We start from the raw sequence: 19,009 nt of genomic DNA, 5'->3' as shown, positions 1-19,009 counted from the left end.
ATTTCATGTAACTGATGACAGAGCATTTTCTGCCAAACCTCCTCTGAGTGACGCACTGACACTATTTTAATGCCTGTGGACTCGTTACAACTTCAACTTTACGATAGAAATGATTTCGTCCCGTTGTGACCAAGAGAAAGTGGTTGTGTTTTAGTGCTACAAAATTATTTTGTATTTTTTTCATGTTGGGAACTCATAATCCGACTAAGAATATCACAGCAAATTGAAACCAGCTAGACCGGCTCCGTCGTTCAGAGGGAGGACAAATCGATTCTTTGTTTGGATAGGCTAGAAAATGTTACGCATCACTCCATATGCAAATGCAGGGTGTGAAACCCGACACAACATTCTAATATCCTTAATGTTCTTCGTAGAACCTTAGGGCACTTGAACTCTAAAAAAGTAAAGGTTCCTGGAGGATCCTTTAGGGCAATGGTTACCAAACTTTTTATAGTCCCATACCCCTTCAAATATTCAACCTCCAGCTGTTTACCCCCTCTGGCACCAGGGTCAGCGCACTCTCAAATTCAGTTTTTTTCCGTCATTGTCAGCCTGCCACACACACACTATGCAATACATTTATGAACATTTATTAAACATAAGAATGAGTGTGAGTTTTTGTAAACGCGGCTCATGGGAATTGACAAATAGCTCTTATAGGACCAGGGCACAAATAATAATATAATAATAATCAATAATTTTGGTTTTTATTTGACCATCTTACATATAAAACCTTATTTGTTCATTGAAAATTGTGAATAACTGACCACAGGTTAATGAGAAGGGTGTGCTTGAAAGGATGCACATAACTCTGCAATGTTGGGTTGTATTGGAGAGAGTCTCAGTTTTAAAACATTTTCCACACACAGTCTGTGCCTGTATTTAGTTTTCATGCTAGTGAGGGCCAAGAATCCACTCTCACATAGGTATGTGGTTGCAAAGGGTATCAATGTCTTAACAGCTCGATTTGCCAAGGCAGGATACTTTGAGTACAGCCCAATCCAGAAATCTGGCAGTGGCTTCTGATCAATTTCCATTTTCACAGAACTGTTTGTTGCAATTTCGATGAGGCTCTCTTGTTCAGATATTGGTAAGTGGACTGGAGGCAGGGCATGAAAGGGATAATGAATCCAGTTGTTTGTGTTATCCGTTTCGGGAAAGTAACTTGTGTAATTGCGAACCCAACTCATTTAGGTGCTTCGCTATATCACATTTGACATTGTCCCTAAGCTTGAGTTCATTTGCACACAAAAAAATCATACAATGATGGAAAGACCTGTGTGTTCTCCTTGTTAACGCAGACAGAGAAGAGCTCCAACTTCTTAATCAAAGTCTCAATTTTGTCCAGCACATTGAATATAGTTGAGGAGAATCCCTGTAATCCTAGATTCAGATCATTCAGGCGAGAAAAAACATCACTCAGGGGCCTTGCTTTAATTAACAAAGTTAACCATTTTCACTGTAGTCTCCAAAACGTCTTTCAAGCTGTCAGGCATTCCCTTGGCAGCAAGAGCTTCTCGGTGGATGCTGCAGTGTACCCAAGTGGGGTCGGGAGCAACTGCTTGCACAAGCGTTACCACTCCACTATGTCTCCCTGTCATGGCCTTTGCGCCATCAGTACAGATACCAACATGAGCAGCATTTGGCTACATACGGATCGTTAGTGGAAAATATTTAAAAAATATATAAATGGACTGTTTGAAAATGTGAAGAAGAAAATGTTAAAAAATAATTGTTATTTATTATATGATATTTATTATTTTTATCCCATTTGGGAATACCTGCTTTAGGGGTTTTTCAAAGAAACCAATAAAAGGACCCCTTTTAATGGATCCTCGAAGAACATTTGAAAAAACTTTTGAGGTACATTTTTTAACTACCCCCCCACATTATTATTAAAAAATGTACCTCAAAAGTTTTTTCAAATGTTCTTCGAGGATCCATTAAAAGGGGTCCTTTTATTGGTTTCTTTGAAAAACCCCTAAAGCAGGTATTCCCAAATGGGATAAAAATAATAAATATCATATAATAAATAACAATTATTTTTTAACATTTTCTTCTTCACATTTTCAAACAGTCCATGCATAACAATAACAACAATAACACAATATTTTAATTCTCAGTGTTTATTATGATTTTAGAGGCAAAGCATAATAAAAAAATCTAAATATGAGGTAAACTCCCAGCAGAGCCCCAAGTCCAATGGGTATATCCTCTGGCTTGTTGATGTTAATGTGTTGATGTTCTCCGTATCCATAGCCAGAATGATTTTGCAGTGCATGATCATCAAACAGGTTTCCTGTTGTAATTCATCAGAGATATAGGGAGGGTGATGTCCGTGAATTAAAACAATTAGAATTATACAGATGTTTAAAGACGCTAATGACCCTCTGTGGCTAAGTCATGCTGATGCAATTTACTTTAGGGGAATCCAGCATCCTAACAGTGCACTGTGCACCCGCTAAATTTACTTTCCAATTCACAAGAGGTTGAAACCAGATAACTGTATATAATGATGAGATTACATTTTACCTTTATTTAACTAGGCAAGTCAGTTAACAGCAAATTATTATTTACAATGACGGCCGCCCGCGGCCAAGCCCTGACCGGGACGCTGGGATAATTGGGCACCGCTCTAAGGGACTCCCAATCACGGTCTGGAATTGAACCAGGTCTGTAGTGCCACCTCTAGCACTAAGATGCAGTGCCTTAGACCGCTAGCCCAGTATCAGATACATGGTCTACACATACTGAGACAGAGAGGCGCTGTTTCGCTCGCTCGGATGCTTCAACTGCGATGTATGCTTTTTTTCTGTCCGGGCGCGTCTTGGTCAAATAAATTATCAATATTTCAATGTTTTATTTGAACGGGCAAGGAGGACCTGGCCCGCCCATAACGCTGGACCTGGGCCACACCCTCTTCCACGCCACCTTTCCTGTGCACTGAAACGGTTTGCATACAATTAAGCTATCTGTCCAATCACTGTGTGTGCTCTCAAAGTGCAAAGTTGAAATGTGTCGTAGACGGGAGGTACTTCCACGACAGAATAGGGGTAAATGTGGCTAAGAATTGAATGGATGTCTGTGGTTTTCGCATTCTCTTCAAGGAAATTATGTAATTTCTCATTCAAAGACATTAGTAGAGGGCAAGTAACAGAATGCAAGCTAATTGCATTGCATTCCCAGAAAAGTGGACAGCGCATGGATAAGCTACTTGATACATTGTAACATTCAGGGAAGTAAATGGACAGCATGGAATTTCACAAGTAAGTTTTACTGATACATTTTTCGCGTTATTGTTTATGGGTTTTTTTTGCTACAGAATGCACACTAGTTCAATGAAGGATATTTGACAGAAGATTCCCGAAAGTAGTTTGGCCAAAGCAATCTTCTCGGCGTAGAATGCCACGCAGGCAATAGCCTACTACTACTACTACTACCCAAACTAAAGAAACGAAGTTGAATGGGGGTTGATAAGTAGGCTATGACCCGCGAATGCATTAATAAGATACTGTGACATTATATCTAGATTTAGGCCAACTAAAATGAGGGCGATAAAGATAAGGAAATACTTTAGGGGTAGTGGGAGGGTACTTGCATTTGTTTTCATTGCATCTATTATTTGGCTGCTGTTCGACATGGCAGCGCTTCGCCTGTCATTAAATGACGTTAACAGCCAACTTTTAAAAGAAAGCGTAGTGAAGGAAAGGCAGGCTGTCAGACAGCAGGCCACGAAACGTACTAAGTTAGTGCATAGGGGGTTTAAAAATCCAGTACAGAGAGTAGACTTGGACCTGGACGAGGCAGGTAATAAAGATCCACTCCAGGATGAAAATAAAGTCCTTGAAGTGTACAGGAAGCGAGGACCCGCTGTCAAAAATGACCCACAGTTTATGGACAAAGTAAACTCGCATGAGCAACAAGGAGGGAATGCCCAACCAAAGTTAGAACGTGCTGTCATCTTTAAGCATAACCAAATCGAGCCTGTGCATCATGTCACAGTACACTTGAGTGTGCCTTTGAATACGAAAGCGCCTGTCAAAGATCCTTTGCCCGTCAAAGATGTGTCAAAAAAGGCAGTAGACTTGGTGCTGGAGGATGGGAAAGTAGGACCTACGGAGAGGGATAAGATTGTGGCATTCCCTGCAGCAGTAGGCTCAAACTTTACCAAAGTGCCACCTGGTGTTCAGGAAGGAAAACATGTTGAAACGCCTGCCTCAAAAAATACAGGAGAGAACCAAGAGGGAAATATAGACCTACTGCAAAAAGGCAAAGAAAATATTGACTCCAAGACACAGAAGAAAGTCAAAAACTCACTTGAGCCTGGCAAACAAGAAAGCTTTATTAAAGACAAAGTTGCAGTGGACTACACAGTTAAACCTGTCAAAAATGATGTACTAAAAGGAGAAGAGGTGATTGTCAACAAAGAGGACAAACAGATCAATGAGCTTGATAAAGGTAACCCTGAAGCCCTAAAGGAGTCCTTACCACCTACAGCAAAGCCAAAACGCCAACAAGGAGTTCCCACAAATTCCACAGTTGTTCGAAACACAGGCGTCCACAAAGTGCTGGCATTAGACATGACCCAAGCGCCTAGAGATGCCAACGCAATTGGGCAATTTGGGCAAGCAGCCATGGTGCCCAGTGACAAAGAGCAGGAGGTGAGGAACCGTTGGAATGAGGGCCATTTCAACGTCTACTTGAGTGACCAGATCCCTGTGGACAGAGCCATCCCAGACACCAGACCTCATACGTGAGTCACACTGTTGCCTGGACCACACCATGATTACTTACTCACCCCCACACTCCTGTCACTCATACAGTATACTAATGGTTAGTGTTAAGTAACCTCTCTTTCCATTGTTGTTCTCCAGGTGTTCTGAGAGTGTGGTCCATGATTACTTGCCCACCACCAGTGTGATATTCTGCTTTGTGGACGAGGTGTGGTCCACTTTGCTCCGGTCTGTCCACAGTGTCCTCAACCGGTCTCCACCACACCTTCTCAAAGAGATCATCCTGGTGGATGACTTTAGTGCCAAAGGTAAGAATGGGGAAAGGCTATAGAATTGTTTAGATGTACAGTACCAGTCAAAAGCATGGACACCTACTCATTCAAGGTTTTTTAAATGTATTTTTACTGTCTTCTATGTTGTAGAATAATAGTGAAGACTTATAAAATATGAAATAACACATGGAATCATGTAGTAACCAAAAAATGAAAATATATGGTAGATTCTTCAAAGTAGCCACCCTTTGCCTTGATGACAGCTTTATGCACTCTTGGCATTCTCTCAACCAGCTTCACCTGGAATGCTTTTCCAACAGTCTTGAAGGAGTTCCCACATATGCTGAGCTCTTGTTGGCTGCTTTTCCTTCACTCTGCGGTCCAACTCATCCCAAACCATCTCAATTGGGTTGAGGTCGGGTGATTGTGGAGGCCAGGTCACCTGATGCAGCACTCATCACTCTCCTTCTTGGTCAAATAGCCTTTGTACAGCCTTTACATTGTCCTGTTGAAAAACAAATGATAGTCCCACTAAGCGCAACCAGATGGGATGGCGTATCACTGCAGAATGCCGTGGTAGCCATGCTGGTTAAGTGTGCCTTGAATTCTAAATAAATCAGACGTATCACCAGCAAAGCATCATCACACCACCTCCTCCATGCTTCACAGTGGGAACCACACATGCAGAGATCATCCGTTCACCTACTCTGCGTCTCACAAAGACACAGCGGTTGGAACCAAAAATCTCATTCTCAAATCAAAGGACACAATTCCACTGGTCTAATGTCCATTGCTCGTGTTTCTTGGCCCAAGCAAGTCTCTTCTTATTATTGGTGTCCTTTTAGTAGTGGTTTCTTTGCAGCAATTTGACTATGAAGGCCTGATTCACACTGTCTCCTCGGAACTGTTGATGTCTAGTACTTGAACTCTGTGAAGCAGTTATTTGGGCTGCAATTTCTGAGGCTGGTAACTCTAATGAACTTATCCTCTGCAGCAGAGGTAACTCTAGGTCTTCCTTTCCTGTGGCGGTCCTCATGAGAGCCAGTTTCATTAAAGCGTTTGATGGTTTTTGCTACTGCACTTGAAGAAACTTTCAAAGTTCTTGAAATGTTCCGCATTGACTGACCTTCATGTCTTAAAGTAATGGACTGTCGTTTCTCGTTGCTTATTTGAGCTGTTCTTGCCATAATATGAACTTGGTCTTTTACCAAATAGAGCTATTTTCTGTATACCAACCCTAACTTGTCACAACACAACTGATTGGCTCAAAAGCATTAAGGAAAGAAATTCCACCAATTTAACTTTTAACAAGGCACACCTGTTAATTGAAATGCATTCCAGGTGACTACCTCCTGAAGCTGGTTGAGAGAATGCCAAGAGTGCAAAGCTGTCATCAATGCAACGGTTGCCTACTTTGAAGAATCAAAAATATATTTTGTTTAAAAAATATATATATTTTTCGTTGGTTACTACATGATGTTATTTCAGAGTTTTCATGTCTTCACTATTATTCTACAATGTAAAAAATAAAATAACCCTTGAATGAGAAGGTGTGTCAACTTTTGACGTGTGTGTGTGTGTGTGTGTGTTACACACATTTAATATGATGTCTTTGGGAGGGGCTTTCCTGGTAAACTGTACAGATGGTGTAATAGGAATTTCCAAGTGAACAATAGAGAACAGCAGTTGCAGATTTAGTCAACAAAAAATCAACAGGTAAACAGAAGGAGAGCAAATGTCTAACTGGCCTCTTGGAGACGGGCACTTTTCTATATACTAATCAGACAGCACCAAATGTTCTGTAAACACCAGCCTGAGAAGCGTGTAGGAAGTCAATAACAAAGTCGGTGACTAAAATAAAGTGCATTTAAAATCGATGTGTTCGCAGTCTTGTACCTCCAGTCTGCGTCAATCATTATCAACGGATACTACAGAGAATAATCCTTAACGTTCCACAAGTCTAGTGACCATCAACCCGCACCTTGAGTTTCACAAACAGAACACTGGAAATTATGTGTATTACAGGAAGGGGAACTGTATAAATATGCTTAACATTGTGTTAGTGTTGTGATTTTATATAGAGGTTTGTATATTTTCAGCCAGTAGTTTTGAAAGTAGTGCTCACAAGTCTAAACAATCTTCAATGTCATCCATTTCGTATATGTTACGTCCAGCAATTCGTATGACCTGTTACCAATTCCAATTGATACAATATTTTACGACTGTGTAAGTGCTTTCACTATGAAAGGGATGAGCGTGAAACTCTATTGAACAAAATATTTGAACTATTGATTGTAAGGATTGCTTGGCGTTCTACACCAGGCGGCGATTAGATGTTTTGTTATGCATGTATAAACTGTAAAATTACACGTGGAGTTCAAAACATAAGGTTTAAAAAAAAAAAATACAGACGAGGTTTTCAAGATCCTGTTCATTCTCCTTTAATCGCTATAAACTAAATATGAACTTTATTAATCTTGGAGACATCTTAAAGAGTTTCCTGAACAGGTGATGTCGCTCTCTGCCCAAATGACTTATAGCTTACAATTGTGGCCTGGAGTTTTTCCTGGCCAGGTGTCATGGCCGGGAGGATAAACTCAGAGCTGTAAACTTACTTGCCCTCAATCCACTCTCTCAGAATATCTCAAGGACCATCTGGATGTGTACATGTCCCAGTATCCCAAAGTACGGATCGTCCGTCTGAAGGAGAGGCAGGGCTTGATCCGAGCTAGGCTGGCAGGAGCCGCCATTGCCAAAGGTAACCAACCACATCCTGCCGTCACCGCTTTCTCATTCATTTGTTTGCTGTATAAACAAAATATCCTATACAAATAATCTCAATCCTGTCCTCCCATGTATGTGGCAGCCAAGCGTCCCTGTGGATTTTGTGTTTGTCTTCAGCGGGTTTGTTTGCATTTCTCACAGGTGACGTTTTGACCTTTCTTGACTCGCATATCGAATGCAACGTGGGCTGGCTGGAACCTCTGCTGGAGAGAGTGTACATGGACCGGAGGAAAGTGGCCTGCCCAGTCATCGAAGTCATCAGTGACAAGGATTTGAGGTAATGTGTTATTACCATTATACATTATGCCTGTGTCCCAGAGCCCCATGGGCCCTGGTCAAAAGTAGTGCACTATATAGGGACTAGGGAATCCTTTGGGACGCTTCCTGGGCCATATGGACAAAAATGCATATCAGGATAAATTGACTGAATTATCATGATAACTAATGATAAATTGAGCGTTAAATGTATAACATTGATGTGCATCAGTTACTTTTCTAGGAGCCTCTGAGTGTTGTAGCTATCAATTGTCCCATTTAGTATTAGCAGCCTTATTCCATTCTCTAGTGTAGTCTGCTTATCGTAATTATGAGTAAAATGTCCTCGGCGTAGTCGGTTCGGTCGGCGTTGATCATTTTCGTTTTATGGTTCTAGTTTGAGTTATTATTCAACCTCATTGTCCACATTTTGGTCTGTCGGTACCCTGTGGGGGGCACAATGTCTCATAGTGATATTTCTAAAGGTCTATGCACCTAGTGGGCCATTCTCGCTCGGACAAAGCTCACTTAGCTGACTATGTCCCTAGTGTTGCAAAATGTGCAACGGCAACGGTAGCTGTCTGTGTGTTACCTACACGTAACACATCATTAGAACACTTTTATTCACAGCTATCCGTCTGACACGTTTTCAACAGACCTTTGACTGCAAGGGTTCGTATTGGAATTACCTGTCTACATTGGTGTTAAAAAGAGAGAGTGATCACCATAGAGTCCTCAGCTTCTTTTTATACATCCAGATTTGATGCAACATCCTGTTTACTGGAAGTCGGTCCTTGTAATGTTGATTTCAGGCTCCTGTGTGATTTTAATCCGATTCATCTGAGTTGTATGCATTTCATTCCCTCATGCATTATTCCTCCAGTAGTGTAATATTTGGTTGATTGTGTTTTGTGTTTTTACAGCTATGTGTTGGTTGACAACTTCCAAAGAGGCGTGTTCAAATGGCCCTTGGTGTTTGGGTGGAGCACGTTATCAAAGGACACCATCAAGAAGAATCACATGAAGGATTCAGATCCCATCAGGTAGTGCTGTATTTCATTACACCCCTCGTGACTGTTCATTCACATAGTGATAGTTGCAGATGAGTTCAACAACATAAGGGCCCTGTTCCAAAACCATCATACCATACATGATTGGATGGGTCAAAGCTAGGTTACGCTTACTTATTACTTTCACCAATCCAACCAATTGAGATCAGTGATTACTTGAAGGGGCCAAGGTCTGACTCATATCCTGATTCCTTTGTGAGAGTTGATAAGACCTAGGAGGAATGTTGTTTTTGTATTCTTCACTTTCTCAATCTTTTTGCTAACTGGGTTGTATTCATTAGTGTACACTGTAGCAAAATGTTTTGCAACAGAAAATTAAAACAAGTATTTGTAATTGGACAAGTTCAGGTAGTCCTTCCCTGTTTCAGTCCATTTTCTTCCGTTTGGTGCCTAATGAATACAACCCTGGACTGTGTTTTGTTCCTCAGATGTCCTGTCATGGCAGGAGGCCTTTTCTCCATCGATAAGAAGTACTTCTATGAACTGGGCTCTTATGATCCTGGCCTGGATGTATGGGGTGGAGAGAACATGGAGATCTCTTTTAAGGTAAGTTGTAGAACTGGGCGATATGGTCAAAAGTCCATATCGCGATAAATTGTCTGAATTGATGCGATAATGATAAATGATGGAAGGTTTACTTTTAACATTAATGTGCAGCCCAGTTGTTTTTGTAATGGTAATTTAAACCAGAGTTTGCTATACTGCTACTTATTGTAATGAACGATATCAGCAAAATGCCTGGGTTAAATGTGTCTAATTGCCGGTTTATCGTCCCAGCTCTAGTCATTTGGACACATTTTCCCATGTTTTATTAGCGATTAGTCTGTTTGCAGATCAATTTGAACAAGAGGTTTGTTATTCGACAACCTGTCCCAGGATTACACCGTTAACTCTGACTCATGATCAAGGCTGCTTCGCAAATGGCATCCTATTCCCTACATAGTGCACTACTTTCGCCCAGAGCCCTATGAGAAAAAAATAGGGTGCCATTTGGGATGCTTCTCAAATGATCTGATCACACCCTATGTTTTTTTTTTTTTTGCAGATTTGGATGTGCGGAGGTGAGATCGAGATCATCCCGTGTTCCCGAGTGGGCCATATTTTCCGAGGCGAGAACCCGTACAAGTTTCCCAAGGACAGGCAGAAGACAGTTGAGCGTAACCTGGCCAGGGTGGCAGAGGTGTGGCTGGATGAGTACAGGGACCTGTTCTACGGCCATGGATACCTCCATCTGCTGGATAGGAGTGTCATCGACATCGGGAACCTCACAGACCAGATCGAACTCAGGAAGAAGCTTGAGTGCAAGAGCTTCAAGTGGTACCTGGACAACGTGTACCCAGACATGGTCGCTCCACTGGTCAAAGCTGAGGGGCTGGTAGGTGTACTTTTTTTACAGTAGTAAATCATATTAATGGATTAGGTTTACAGTATGATGCTCAAAGCGTTTAAATGGTATTATTGCTGCAGTTTATAACTACGTTTGACACACTTCTAATCATTGTCTTTTATTAAGTGATTTTTTTTATTTTTTTGATTCATCAATAGGAATCTAGTTTTTACTTTTAGGCTGTTTACCTTAGACTATATCGCATTGTCGCTCTTTTTCGGGGAAACGATTGTTACTCTTACTTTGTTTGTTTCTCCAGTTAAATTATCCCTCATCTCGATGTTGAGAGACAATTGTACTTTTTTTTCTGGGGGGGGGGGGGGTGTGTGTGTTTTCTTGTCTCCTCTCAATGCCTCTGTAACTCAGACAGATGTCAATTGTACTCTTATCTGAACAAAGAGTGGCTGTCTCGTCAGGCTTGTGACAGTTCTGTCAGCATTTGTTGAAGGCACAGAACGAAAGAGAAGCCTTTCCACTGTCAATATGGTGCAGTGACACTACCTATGTAAGCAAATTTTATGACTGCTCTAGGCATTGTCATGTGATGTTATACCTGTGATCCTCCTTTGCTAGGTTTTCAATCGCGGAGTCAGAAAATGCCTCGCTCTGCAGGATGGCTCCCTTGCCTTTCAGACATGTGATCTCAGCAAGCTGGTAAATACTCCCAGCTTCCCCATTTGATATGAAATGCTTTTGTTTAATGGCTATAACACATGGCATAGCTCCAGATGTGCTCACTATGGGATTCCTGTTTAATTCAACACACACCCAACCGGTCTTGAAAAACCCCCGTAGTTGTCATGAAGTCTAATTTATATGATCGACACTAAGGATGCGTCCCAAATTACACCCAATTCCCTAGATGATGCACTACCCTACAGGCCCTGGTCAAAAGCAGTGTAGTATATAGGTAATAAGAGAGCCTGCATCCCTAATTGCAAACTCTACCCCTCTGTCCCTAAACCTCAGAGTCAACACTTCAATTACACCTGGATGAGGCACGTTCGCCAGAAGGATGTCTGTGTCACTGCTCATGGCAAAGGGACCAGTCTGGCTCTGCAGCCATGTGACAACACCAAGCCACAGCTACGATGGCTCCACAAGGCCACCAACTCTGCTCTGGTAGGTTCACTTTACAATGGTTGTTTTCTGAATCTTGGTTTTGAGGTAGAGTATTAAGTCATTCCTGAGCCAAGCCGCTTATAAGTGTCAGCGTTGCATGCAGCATATTTCCAGTGTGTGAGGAGGAAATTCAGCAACTCTTTGGTGGATGGCAGATGTTGAGAACGGATTCTTTACTGTTGAAACCAACTGTTTTCGTCCCGTCGCTTTCATCAGGGTTTTTGCACATGAATTCGCAACACCTTGGTTGGAGCGGGAGGTAGCCAGCAGTGTTCCTTTCAGTTACTGGATGAAAGTTACCATTATGCTGATGGTGATTTCAGTGGTATTCCCCCTGTGTTCTCTTTGCTCAGGTGGAGCACCTCATAGCGGAGCATAGTCCCCGGCGTCTGTGCCTGGAGGCTGGGGCTCTGGATGACAGCATACAGCTGAAGGAGTGCCAGTCTACCAGTCCCTACCAGAAGTGGCAGTTCACACATTACCACACTGTGTGATGGGAATACAGGGCTACAGCACTGTTCCTGCATTAGAGATTGACACTAAAGTACTTGACTGTACTGTATGCATTTGGATGTGTTCAGTGTATTTCTGCAATGGGATATGCATGGTGCTGCTGGTATGTTGGTGTGAGGGTGGTGTTGGGACGTGCAATGCTTTTTTACTTCTCCTTTTTATCATGATCAAGCTTCACTTGGAATTTTAAATTTTTGCATGACTGAGGCCCCGGAATGATTTGAAAGGACAGCTGTTACACAGTGTAATTACAGTTTTGTATTTGATGGCATATTTTACTGGTGTAGGCTATACAAATAAATAATAGTTGCATACTCGTATACAGTGGCTTAAGGAAGTTGTATCATTTGATTTACACAACATGCCTACCACTTTGAAGATGCAAAATATTTTTCCTTGTGAAACAGACAAGAAATAAGACAAAACAACTTGGGCATGCATAACTATTCACCCTCCCAAAGTCAATACTTTGTAGAGCCACCTTTCGCAGCAATTACAGCTGAAAGTCTCTTGGGGAATGTCTCTCTATAAGCTTGGCACGTCTAGCAACTGGGATTTTTGCCCATTATTCAAGGCAAAACTGCTCCAGCTCCTTCAAATTGGATGGGTTCCGCTGGTGTACAGCAATCTTTAAGTCATACCACAGATTCTCAATTGGGATTGAGGTCTGGGCTTTGATTAGGCCATTCCAAGACATTTAAATATCACCCCTTAAAGCAACACTTGAGGGGTTTATGCTTAGGGTCATTGTCCTGCTGTAAGGTGAACCTCCACCCCAGTCTCAACTCTCTGGAAGACTGAAACTGATACTGTATTTAGCGCCATCCATTCTGACCAGTTGCCCAGTCCCCGCCGATGGAAAACATCCCCGCAGCATTATGCTGCCACCACCATGGGGATGGTTTTCTCGGGGTGATGGGGTGTTGGGTTTGCCCCAGCCTTAGTGTTTTCCTTGATGGCCAAAAAGCTCAATTTTAGTCTCATCTGACCAGAGAAACTTCTTCCATATGTTTGGGGAGTCTCCCACATGCCTTTTGGTGAACACCAAACGTGTTTGCTTATTTTTTTTCTTTAAGCAATGGCTGTTTTCAGGCCACTCTTCCGTAAAGTGGTCCTATGGACAGATAGTCCAATCTCCACTGTGGTGCTTTGCAGCTCCTTCGGGGTTCTCTTTGTTGCGCCTCTGATTAATGCCCTCCTTGCCTGGTGTGAGTTTTGGTGAGCGGCCCTCTCTTGGCAGGTTTGTTGTGGTGCCGTATTCTTTCCGTTCTTTAATAATGGATTTGATGGTGCTCAGTGGGATGTTCAAAGTTTCAGATTGTTTTTATAACCCAACCCTGAATTCTCCACAACTTTGTCCCTGACCTGTTTGGAGAGCTCCTTGGTCTTCATGGTGCCCCTTGCTTAGTGGTGTTGCAGACTCTGGGGCCTTTCAGAACAGGTGTGTGTGTATATTTACACTGAGATCATGTGACACTTAGATTGCACACAGGTGAACTTTAAAAAAAACAACTAAAAATGTGACTTCTGAAGGTAATTGGTTGCACCAGATCTTATTTAGGGGCTTCATAGCAAAGGGGGTGAATACATATGCACACACCACTTTACCGTTTTCATTTCACTTCACCAATTTGGACTTTTGTGTGTGTCCGTTAAATGAAACACATTTAAATTACAGGTTGTAATGCAACAAAATTTGAAAAATGCCAAGGGGAGTGAATACTTTTACAAGGCACTGTGTGTACGTATGTATGTGTATATAAGCTCTGTGGTTTACTTAAATTACTGTGAGCTTGTTTATAGAGGGTGTGACTCTCTTTAGCTTTATAGCCTACAGTTACACCTCTACTAACTTATCCGTGTGTGCCAGCTCATGCTTTTCACTAGTGTACAGTTGTTTTCACTTTGAGGTCTTTGGTTTTACATGCATGTTCACCAGCTTTGCAAAAAATGAATTCTCATGCCTTGGCAAATCAATCACGAATGTGCCTTTTTGATGATTTACATGAGTAAATATTTGTTTCCTGCAGATGTCCTATATACAGTTGAAGTTGAACGTTTCAGGAATTGTATTTCACAATTCTTGACATTTAATCCTAGTCCCTGTCTTAGTTCAGTTAGGATCACCACTTAATTTTAAGAATGTGAAATGTCAGAATAATAGTAGAGAATTATTTATTTCAGCTTTTATTTCTTTCATCACATTCCCAGTGGGTCAGAAGTTTACATACACTCAATTAGTATTTGGTAGCATTGCCTTTAAATTGTTTAACTTGGGTCAAATGTTTCAGGTAGCGTTCCACAAGCTTCCCACAATAAGTTGGGTGAAATTTGGCCCATTCCTCCTGACAGAGCTGGTGTCACTGAGTGAGTCAGGTTTGTAGGCCTCATTGCTCACATGCTTTTTCAGTTCTGCTCAATTTTTTTTTTATAGGATTGAGGTCAGGGCTTTGTGATGGCCACTCCAATACCTTGACTTTGTTGTCCTTAAGCCAACTTTGGAAGTATGCTTGGGGTCATTGTCCACTTGGAAGACCCATTTGTGACCAAGCTTTAACTTCCTGACTGATGTCTTGATGTTGCTTCAATATTTCCACACAATTTTCCTTCCTCGTGATGCCCTCTATTTTGTGAAGTGCACCAGTCCCTCCCGCAGCAAAGCACACCCACAACATGATGCTGTCACCCCCGTGCTTCCCGGTTGGGATGATGTTCTTCGGCTTGCAAGCTTCCCCCTTTTTCCTCCAAACATAACAATGGTCATTATGGCCAAACAGTTCTATTTTTGTTTCATCAGACCAGAGGACATTTCTCCAAAAAGTACGATCTTTGTCCCCATGACCAGTTGCAAACCGTAGTCTGGCTTTTTTATGGCGGTTTTGGAGCAGTGGCTGCTTCCTTGCTGAGCGGCCTTTCAGTTTATGTCGATATTGGACTTGTTTTACTGTGGATGTAGATACTTTTGTACCTGTTTCCTCCAGCGTCTTCACAAGGTCCTTTGCTGTTGTTCTGGGATTGATTTGCACTTTTCTCACCAAAGTACGTTCATCTCTAGGAGATAGAACGCATCTCCTACCTGAGCGGTATGATGGCTGCATGGTCCCATGATGTTTAGACTTGCGTACAATTGTTTGTACAGATGAACGTGGTACCTTCAGGCGTTTTGGAAATTGCTCCCAAGGGTGAACCAGACTTGTGGAGGTCTTGGCTGATTTTTTTTTATCTTGATTTTCCCATGGTGTCAAGCAAAAGAGGCACTGTGTTTGAAGGTAGGCTTTGAAATACATCCACAGGTACACCTCCAATATACTCAAATGATGTCAATTAGCCAATCAGAAGCTTCTAAAGCTATGACATAATTTTCTGGAATATTCCAAGCTGTTTAAAGGCACAGTCAACTTCGTGTACGTAAACTTCTGACCCACCGGAATTGTGATACAGTGAATTAAACTGTCTAAACAATGGTTAGAAAAATTACTTGTGTCATGCACAAAGTAGATGTCCTAACCGACTTGCCAAAACTATAGTTTGAACAAGAAATTTGTGGAGTGGTTGAAAAACGAGTTTTAATGATTCCAACCTAAGTGTATGTAAACTTCCGACTTCAACTGTATTTTAGCACTCCATTTGACCGCACAATTGCCCATATCTGTTTCAGTGCCAGATGGCTGGATATTTTATGCCACTTTGATTTCATGTAAATAGATCTGTTTTGTCCGTGTACCATTTTTACTGTTTGAAATATCATTTTGATGTACAAATTTAAATGCATGCAGTGTGCATGAGTCTGTGTTGGCATTACATATCACAGATAGCTTTGCTAAAGACATTTTCTTTGAGATAAAATAGTATTGCATTATGAGTCAGCTCCGGGTTGAAGTTTTCCCTAGGTACAGATCTGTGATCAGCTTCCCCTCCCCAATTATAACCTCAATGATTAGTGGGGAACACTTCAAACTGACCCAAGATCAGTGTCTACGGGCAACTTCACCCTTCACTTTATGGCTCGCCTGGTATAATAAGAGCTGCTTGTTTTTTTTACTATGGTTGTAGGTTTAGTGCATACTGTATGTACATTTCTTTAACAATAGAGGGAACTGTTGATACCAAAGATGAACGATGGGATTTTCTTTCTCCAAACTCACACACATCAATGTTAATTTCCTTTTAATGAATAGATATTAAAGTTTTCTTTTTCCACATTTATGCAACAGATATTCCAGGAGAACATGTACGCTATACTCATGGAAATATTACAGTATGGAAAGGTATGTCTGTTACAGCGTTATAGGGGTTTAACATTATTAGTTGGTTCAGTTCTTATAGCCCAAGGCGAACGCGTGTGTGTGTGTGTATACATTTTAAATAGCAGAACTTTACATATAGGGTTGATCACCTGAAATTCAGATTTGCAGTGCTTAGCAAAGTGTATTGAAATGTTTACAGGCCAGGAGCCCCTGGGGAATGCAAGTTGTAATGTTTTGCTAGTAGGATTATTAGCTCCCCAAGCCTCTTTTTAAAAAAAAAAAAAATGTTTTTTATCTGCTTATCAAATACCTGCCTTACATAATCAAATGTTCCCTGTTAATTTTCTAATTAAATAACAACACTATTATGCATATTGAGCTCCTCTCAGCAGTCTTTTCAAGTCTGTGAGAACTCTTTACATGTCAATCATTCTTTTCGCTTCAGTAGGGACTTAACGTTACAGTGAAATGTCAATATTTGAAATATGATACTGAAAATCTGTTAGGATTGTGTATTAGACAGACTTAACCAACGACGACAGGTGATCGTTATTCCAATTTGCATAGCGACTGGTTTAGCATGCCCCCATCCAGCTCCATGCAGTTGAAGTAAAGCTGCACCATCTTCAAGATATTAACTTGATGTAACGTTATAGATTCATCTTGGACTCAAACTCGTCGATCTTCTGGCGAGTGTTACCTTTGCGTATCTTCCTGTAGGAGACGGTGCTATATTTGGAACTGGTGTTGTGGTCGGAGGATTTCTGATGACGGGGCCGGCCAGACTTCTGTCCTTCTGAGGACTGGGAACTTGTACCCTGACAGGCCAGGGAATCCTGGGAACCTTTGTCTGTGTCCTCCTCATCCTGACTCGCACTGTTGGGCTCGTCACCAGAGGAGCATGGGGCCTCTGCCGCCCTGTATAGCTGAGGTTCCTCAGGTACAGGCGGGGGAGTAGTAACAGGTGTCTGCTCCTGTGTATCTTTCACCTCCATCTTTTGTGAAGCAGAAGCTTAAATGCAGAAGTACACATTTGTCACAATTTTAATGTTCTGAGTTCTCTCATTATAGTGTACTAAATAATATCAATCTGCTTATAAATGTGGTTATGGTAATTTTACCAAAAATATTTATTGTGGAATGAATGTGCTGGATTATCGATACTGACAATTTTACTTTGATTGAATGGAATATTCTCCGTATAATGCTGAGTTCCTTACCTTTGTTCATCAATGTGTCCTGTCTTGTATGTTTTTGTGGCTCTGCAAGTGTTTGAGTTGGGATTTGTGCCAATGTTTCTGTCTGGACTGTCTGGGGCTTAGTTCGGCCACTGGCGGTGTGATGTGGCCCAGTATCACCCTTACCCGAAAGGGCAGAGCTCCGACGTTCTCCTCCTTCCGTGATGGGATCTTTCCCTGTTCCATTTTCCATGACTACACCGGCTGTCTCAGCCTTGAGTAGGCTCACCTTCCCATTCTGTGGTTGAGCTGATTTCTCAGTGGACCCACAGACCAAGGGACAAGACCTTCCTTCCCCATCTAATGGAGCATCACCCTCATCATAGAACACAGAGTCATCTCCCTCCTCCTCCTCTTCCACAGCCTGCTCCAGAGACTGGATGGCTCCCAGACTCATCCCACTGATGATCTCCACCACCTGGGATGCCACCCTGTTTGTATTCCCCTCCATCCCGTCCCGGTCTAGTGGAGGAGGATTGCTCTTTTCTCTGTCCATAGTTCTTTTTTTATCTCCCTTTTGTGGTGTTGAAATAATCAGACTTCTCCGACTTCGTCAATTGTCCACCTTTTGATTTTTCCCGACGAGCATTTTGTCGTAGCAGTTGCCAGACAGTTTGAGTGTCTTCAGCCGGCCAATGCGGTCATCCAATCAAAATACTAATTCTCGGTCCTAGTTACCCCATTGGCTAGTAAGGGAGAGTACCATCCTGCATTTTAATCAATGATGTGAGGCCGAGCTGTCTTTTTTTTTTTTTTTGTGCTAGTGTGCGATGTAATTCTTTAAGCATGTTTGAGCCAATGAAGAACAGAGGTTTTGTGTTGGACCAACAAATGGCTCTTTGTCTGTGTGACTTGGACAAGTGAACTGATTGTACTGATTGTTTAGTATAATCCATCCTGAGTGACCACCTCCCCTGTGCCATTCTGAGACCAGATGAACGTTCTCCTGTAGGTTTACTCATGTGGAAAGCAGGGTAAGCTACGGCGTTGAGGGCACATGCTTAAGGATCCCTTAAGAGATGGTAACAAGAACACCTACCGTTGCTGGCTAAGTTGCATCATTTCATATCACATATGACAGTAAGTCACTTTGTATAAAAGAGTCTGCTAAATGGGATAGTCATATAGCTGTGTAAAGAGAATATAAGGTTTACATTCTGTATGCTCTCATTCTCTTTTCTTTGTTTACTGTCTTCTCATTTGACTCCAAGCTAACAGAGAATGTAAGGATAGTCTCAGTATAGCGCTGACCACCCTGTTAACCTCCGTCTAAGCCGTTAGTGCCCCCCCACCCCCCCTCTTCTACGTTAACAAATGGAATTTAAGATGGTCATACAATGGATCATTTAGCTATTTGATTTTAAATTAAGACCCCTTTAGGCCCCCCC

The 19,009-nt window shown here is 41.8% G+C and overlaps 2 protein-coding genes across 2 annotated transcripts; one reads left to right on the top strand and one right to left on the bottom strand.

Moving 5' to 3' along the window:
- The first annotated feature begins 2,777 nt into the window (after positions 1-2,777).
- LOC110501523 (polypeptide N-acetylgalactosaminyltransferase 5) lies at positions 2,778-16,755 on the top strand. Its single transcript, XM_021579166.3, has 10 exons — positions 2,778-4,753; positions 4,875-5,041; positions 7,644-7,763; positions 7,931-8,066; positions 8,968-9,087; positions 9,543-9,660; positions 10,160-10,489; positions 11,075-11,155; positions 11,471-11,623; positions 11,977-16,755. Exons 1-10 carry the CDS (start codon positions 3,546-3,548, stop codon positions 12,115-12,117), a joined length of 2,574 nt encoding a protein of 857 aa, XP_021434841.3. The 5' UTR covers positions 2,778-3,545; the 3' UTR covers positions 12,118-16,755.
- On the bottom strand, positions 16,287-18,777 carry ermn (ermin). Its single transcript, XM_021579164.3, has 2 exons — positions 17,604-18,777; positions 16,287-17,395 (listed from the first exon to the last, which is right to left on the bottom strand). The coding sequence occupies exons 1-2, from the start codon at positions 18,115-18,117 to the stop codon at positions 17,034-17,036; spliced, it is 876 nt and encodes a 291-aa protein (XP_021434839.3). The 5' UTR covers positions 18,118-18,777; the 3' UTR covers positions 16,287-17,033.
- Between the last annotated feature and the right edge of the window lie 232 nt (positions 18,778-19,009).

The sequence above is a fragment of the Oncorhynchus mykiss genome, chromosome 22 (genome assembly GCF_057628025.1).
Source record: "Oncorhynchus mykiss isolate SJ-2025 chromosome 22, ASM5762802v1, whole genome shotgun sequence".
Classification (NCBI taxonomy): Eukaryota; Metazoa; Chordata; class Actinopteri; order Salmoniformes; family Salmonidae; genus Oncorhynchus; species Oncorhynchus mykiss.
The sequence above is the reverse complement of the archived record's forward strand: the minus strand, read 5'-3'. Positions and strand labels throughout refer to the sequence as shown.

Excerpts from the sequence above, each read along its gene's own strand:
- LOC110501523 (XM_021579166.3), top strand. The coding sequence starts at position 3,546 with ATGAGGGCGATAAAGATAAGGAAATACTTTAGGGGTAGTGGGAGGGTA. Across the intron at positions 5,042-7,643 it reads GGATGACTTTAGTGCCAAAG|AATATCTCAAGGACCATCTG; the intron begins GTAAGAATGGGG and ends CCACTCTCTCAG. Across the intron at positions 11,156-11,470 it reads CATGTGATCTCAGCAAGCTG|AGTCAACACTTCAATTACAC; the intron begins GTAAATACTCCC and ends CCTAAACCTCAG.
- ermn (XM_021579164.3), bottom strand. The coding sequence starts at position 18,117 with ATGGACAGAGAAAAGAGCAATCCTCCTCCACTAGACCGGGACGGGATG. Across the intron at positions 17,396-17,603 it reads GGACACATTGATGAACAAAG|CTTCTGCTTCACAAAAGATG; the intron begins GTAAGGAACTCA and ends TCTGCATTTAAG.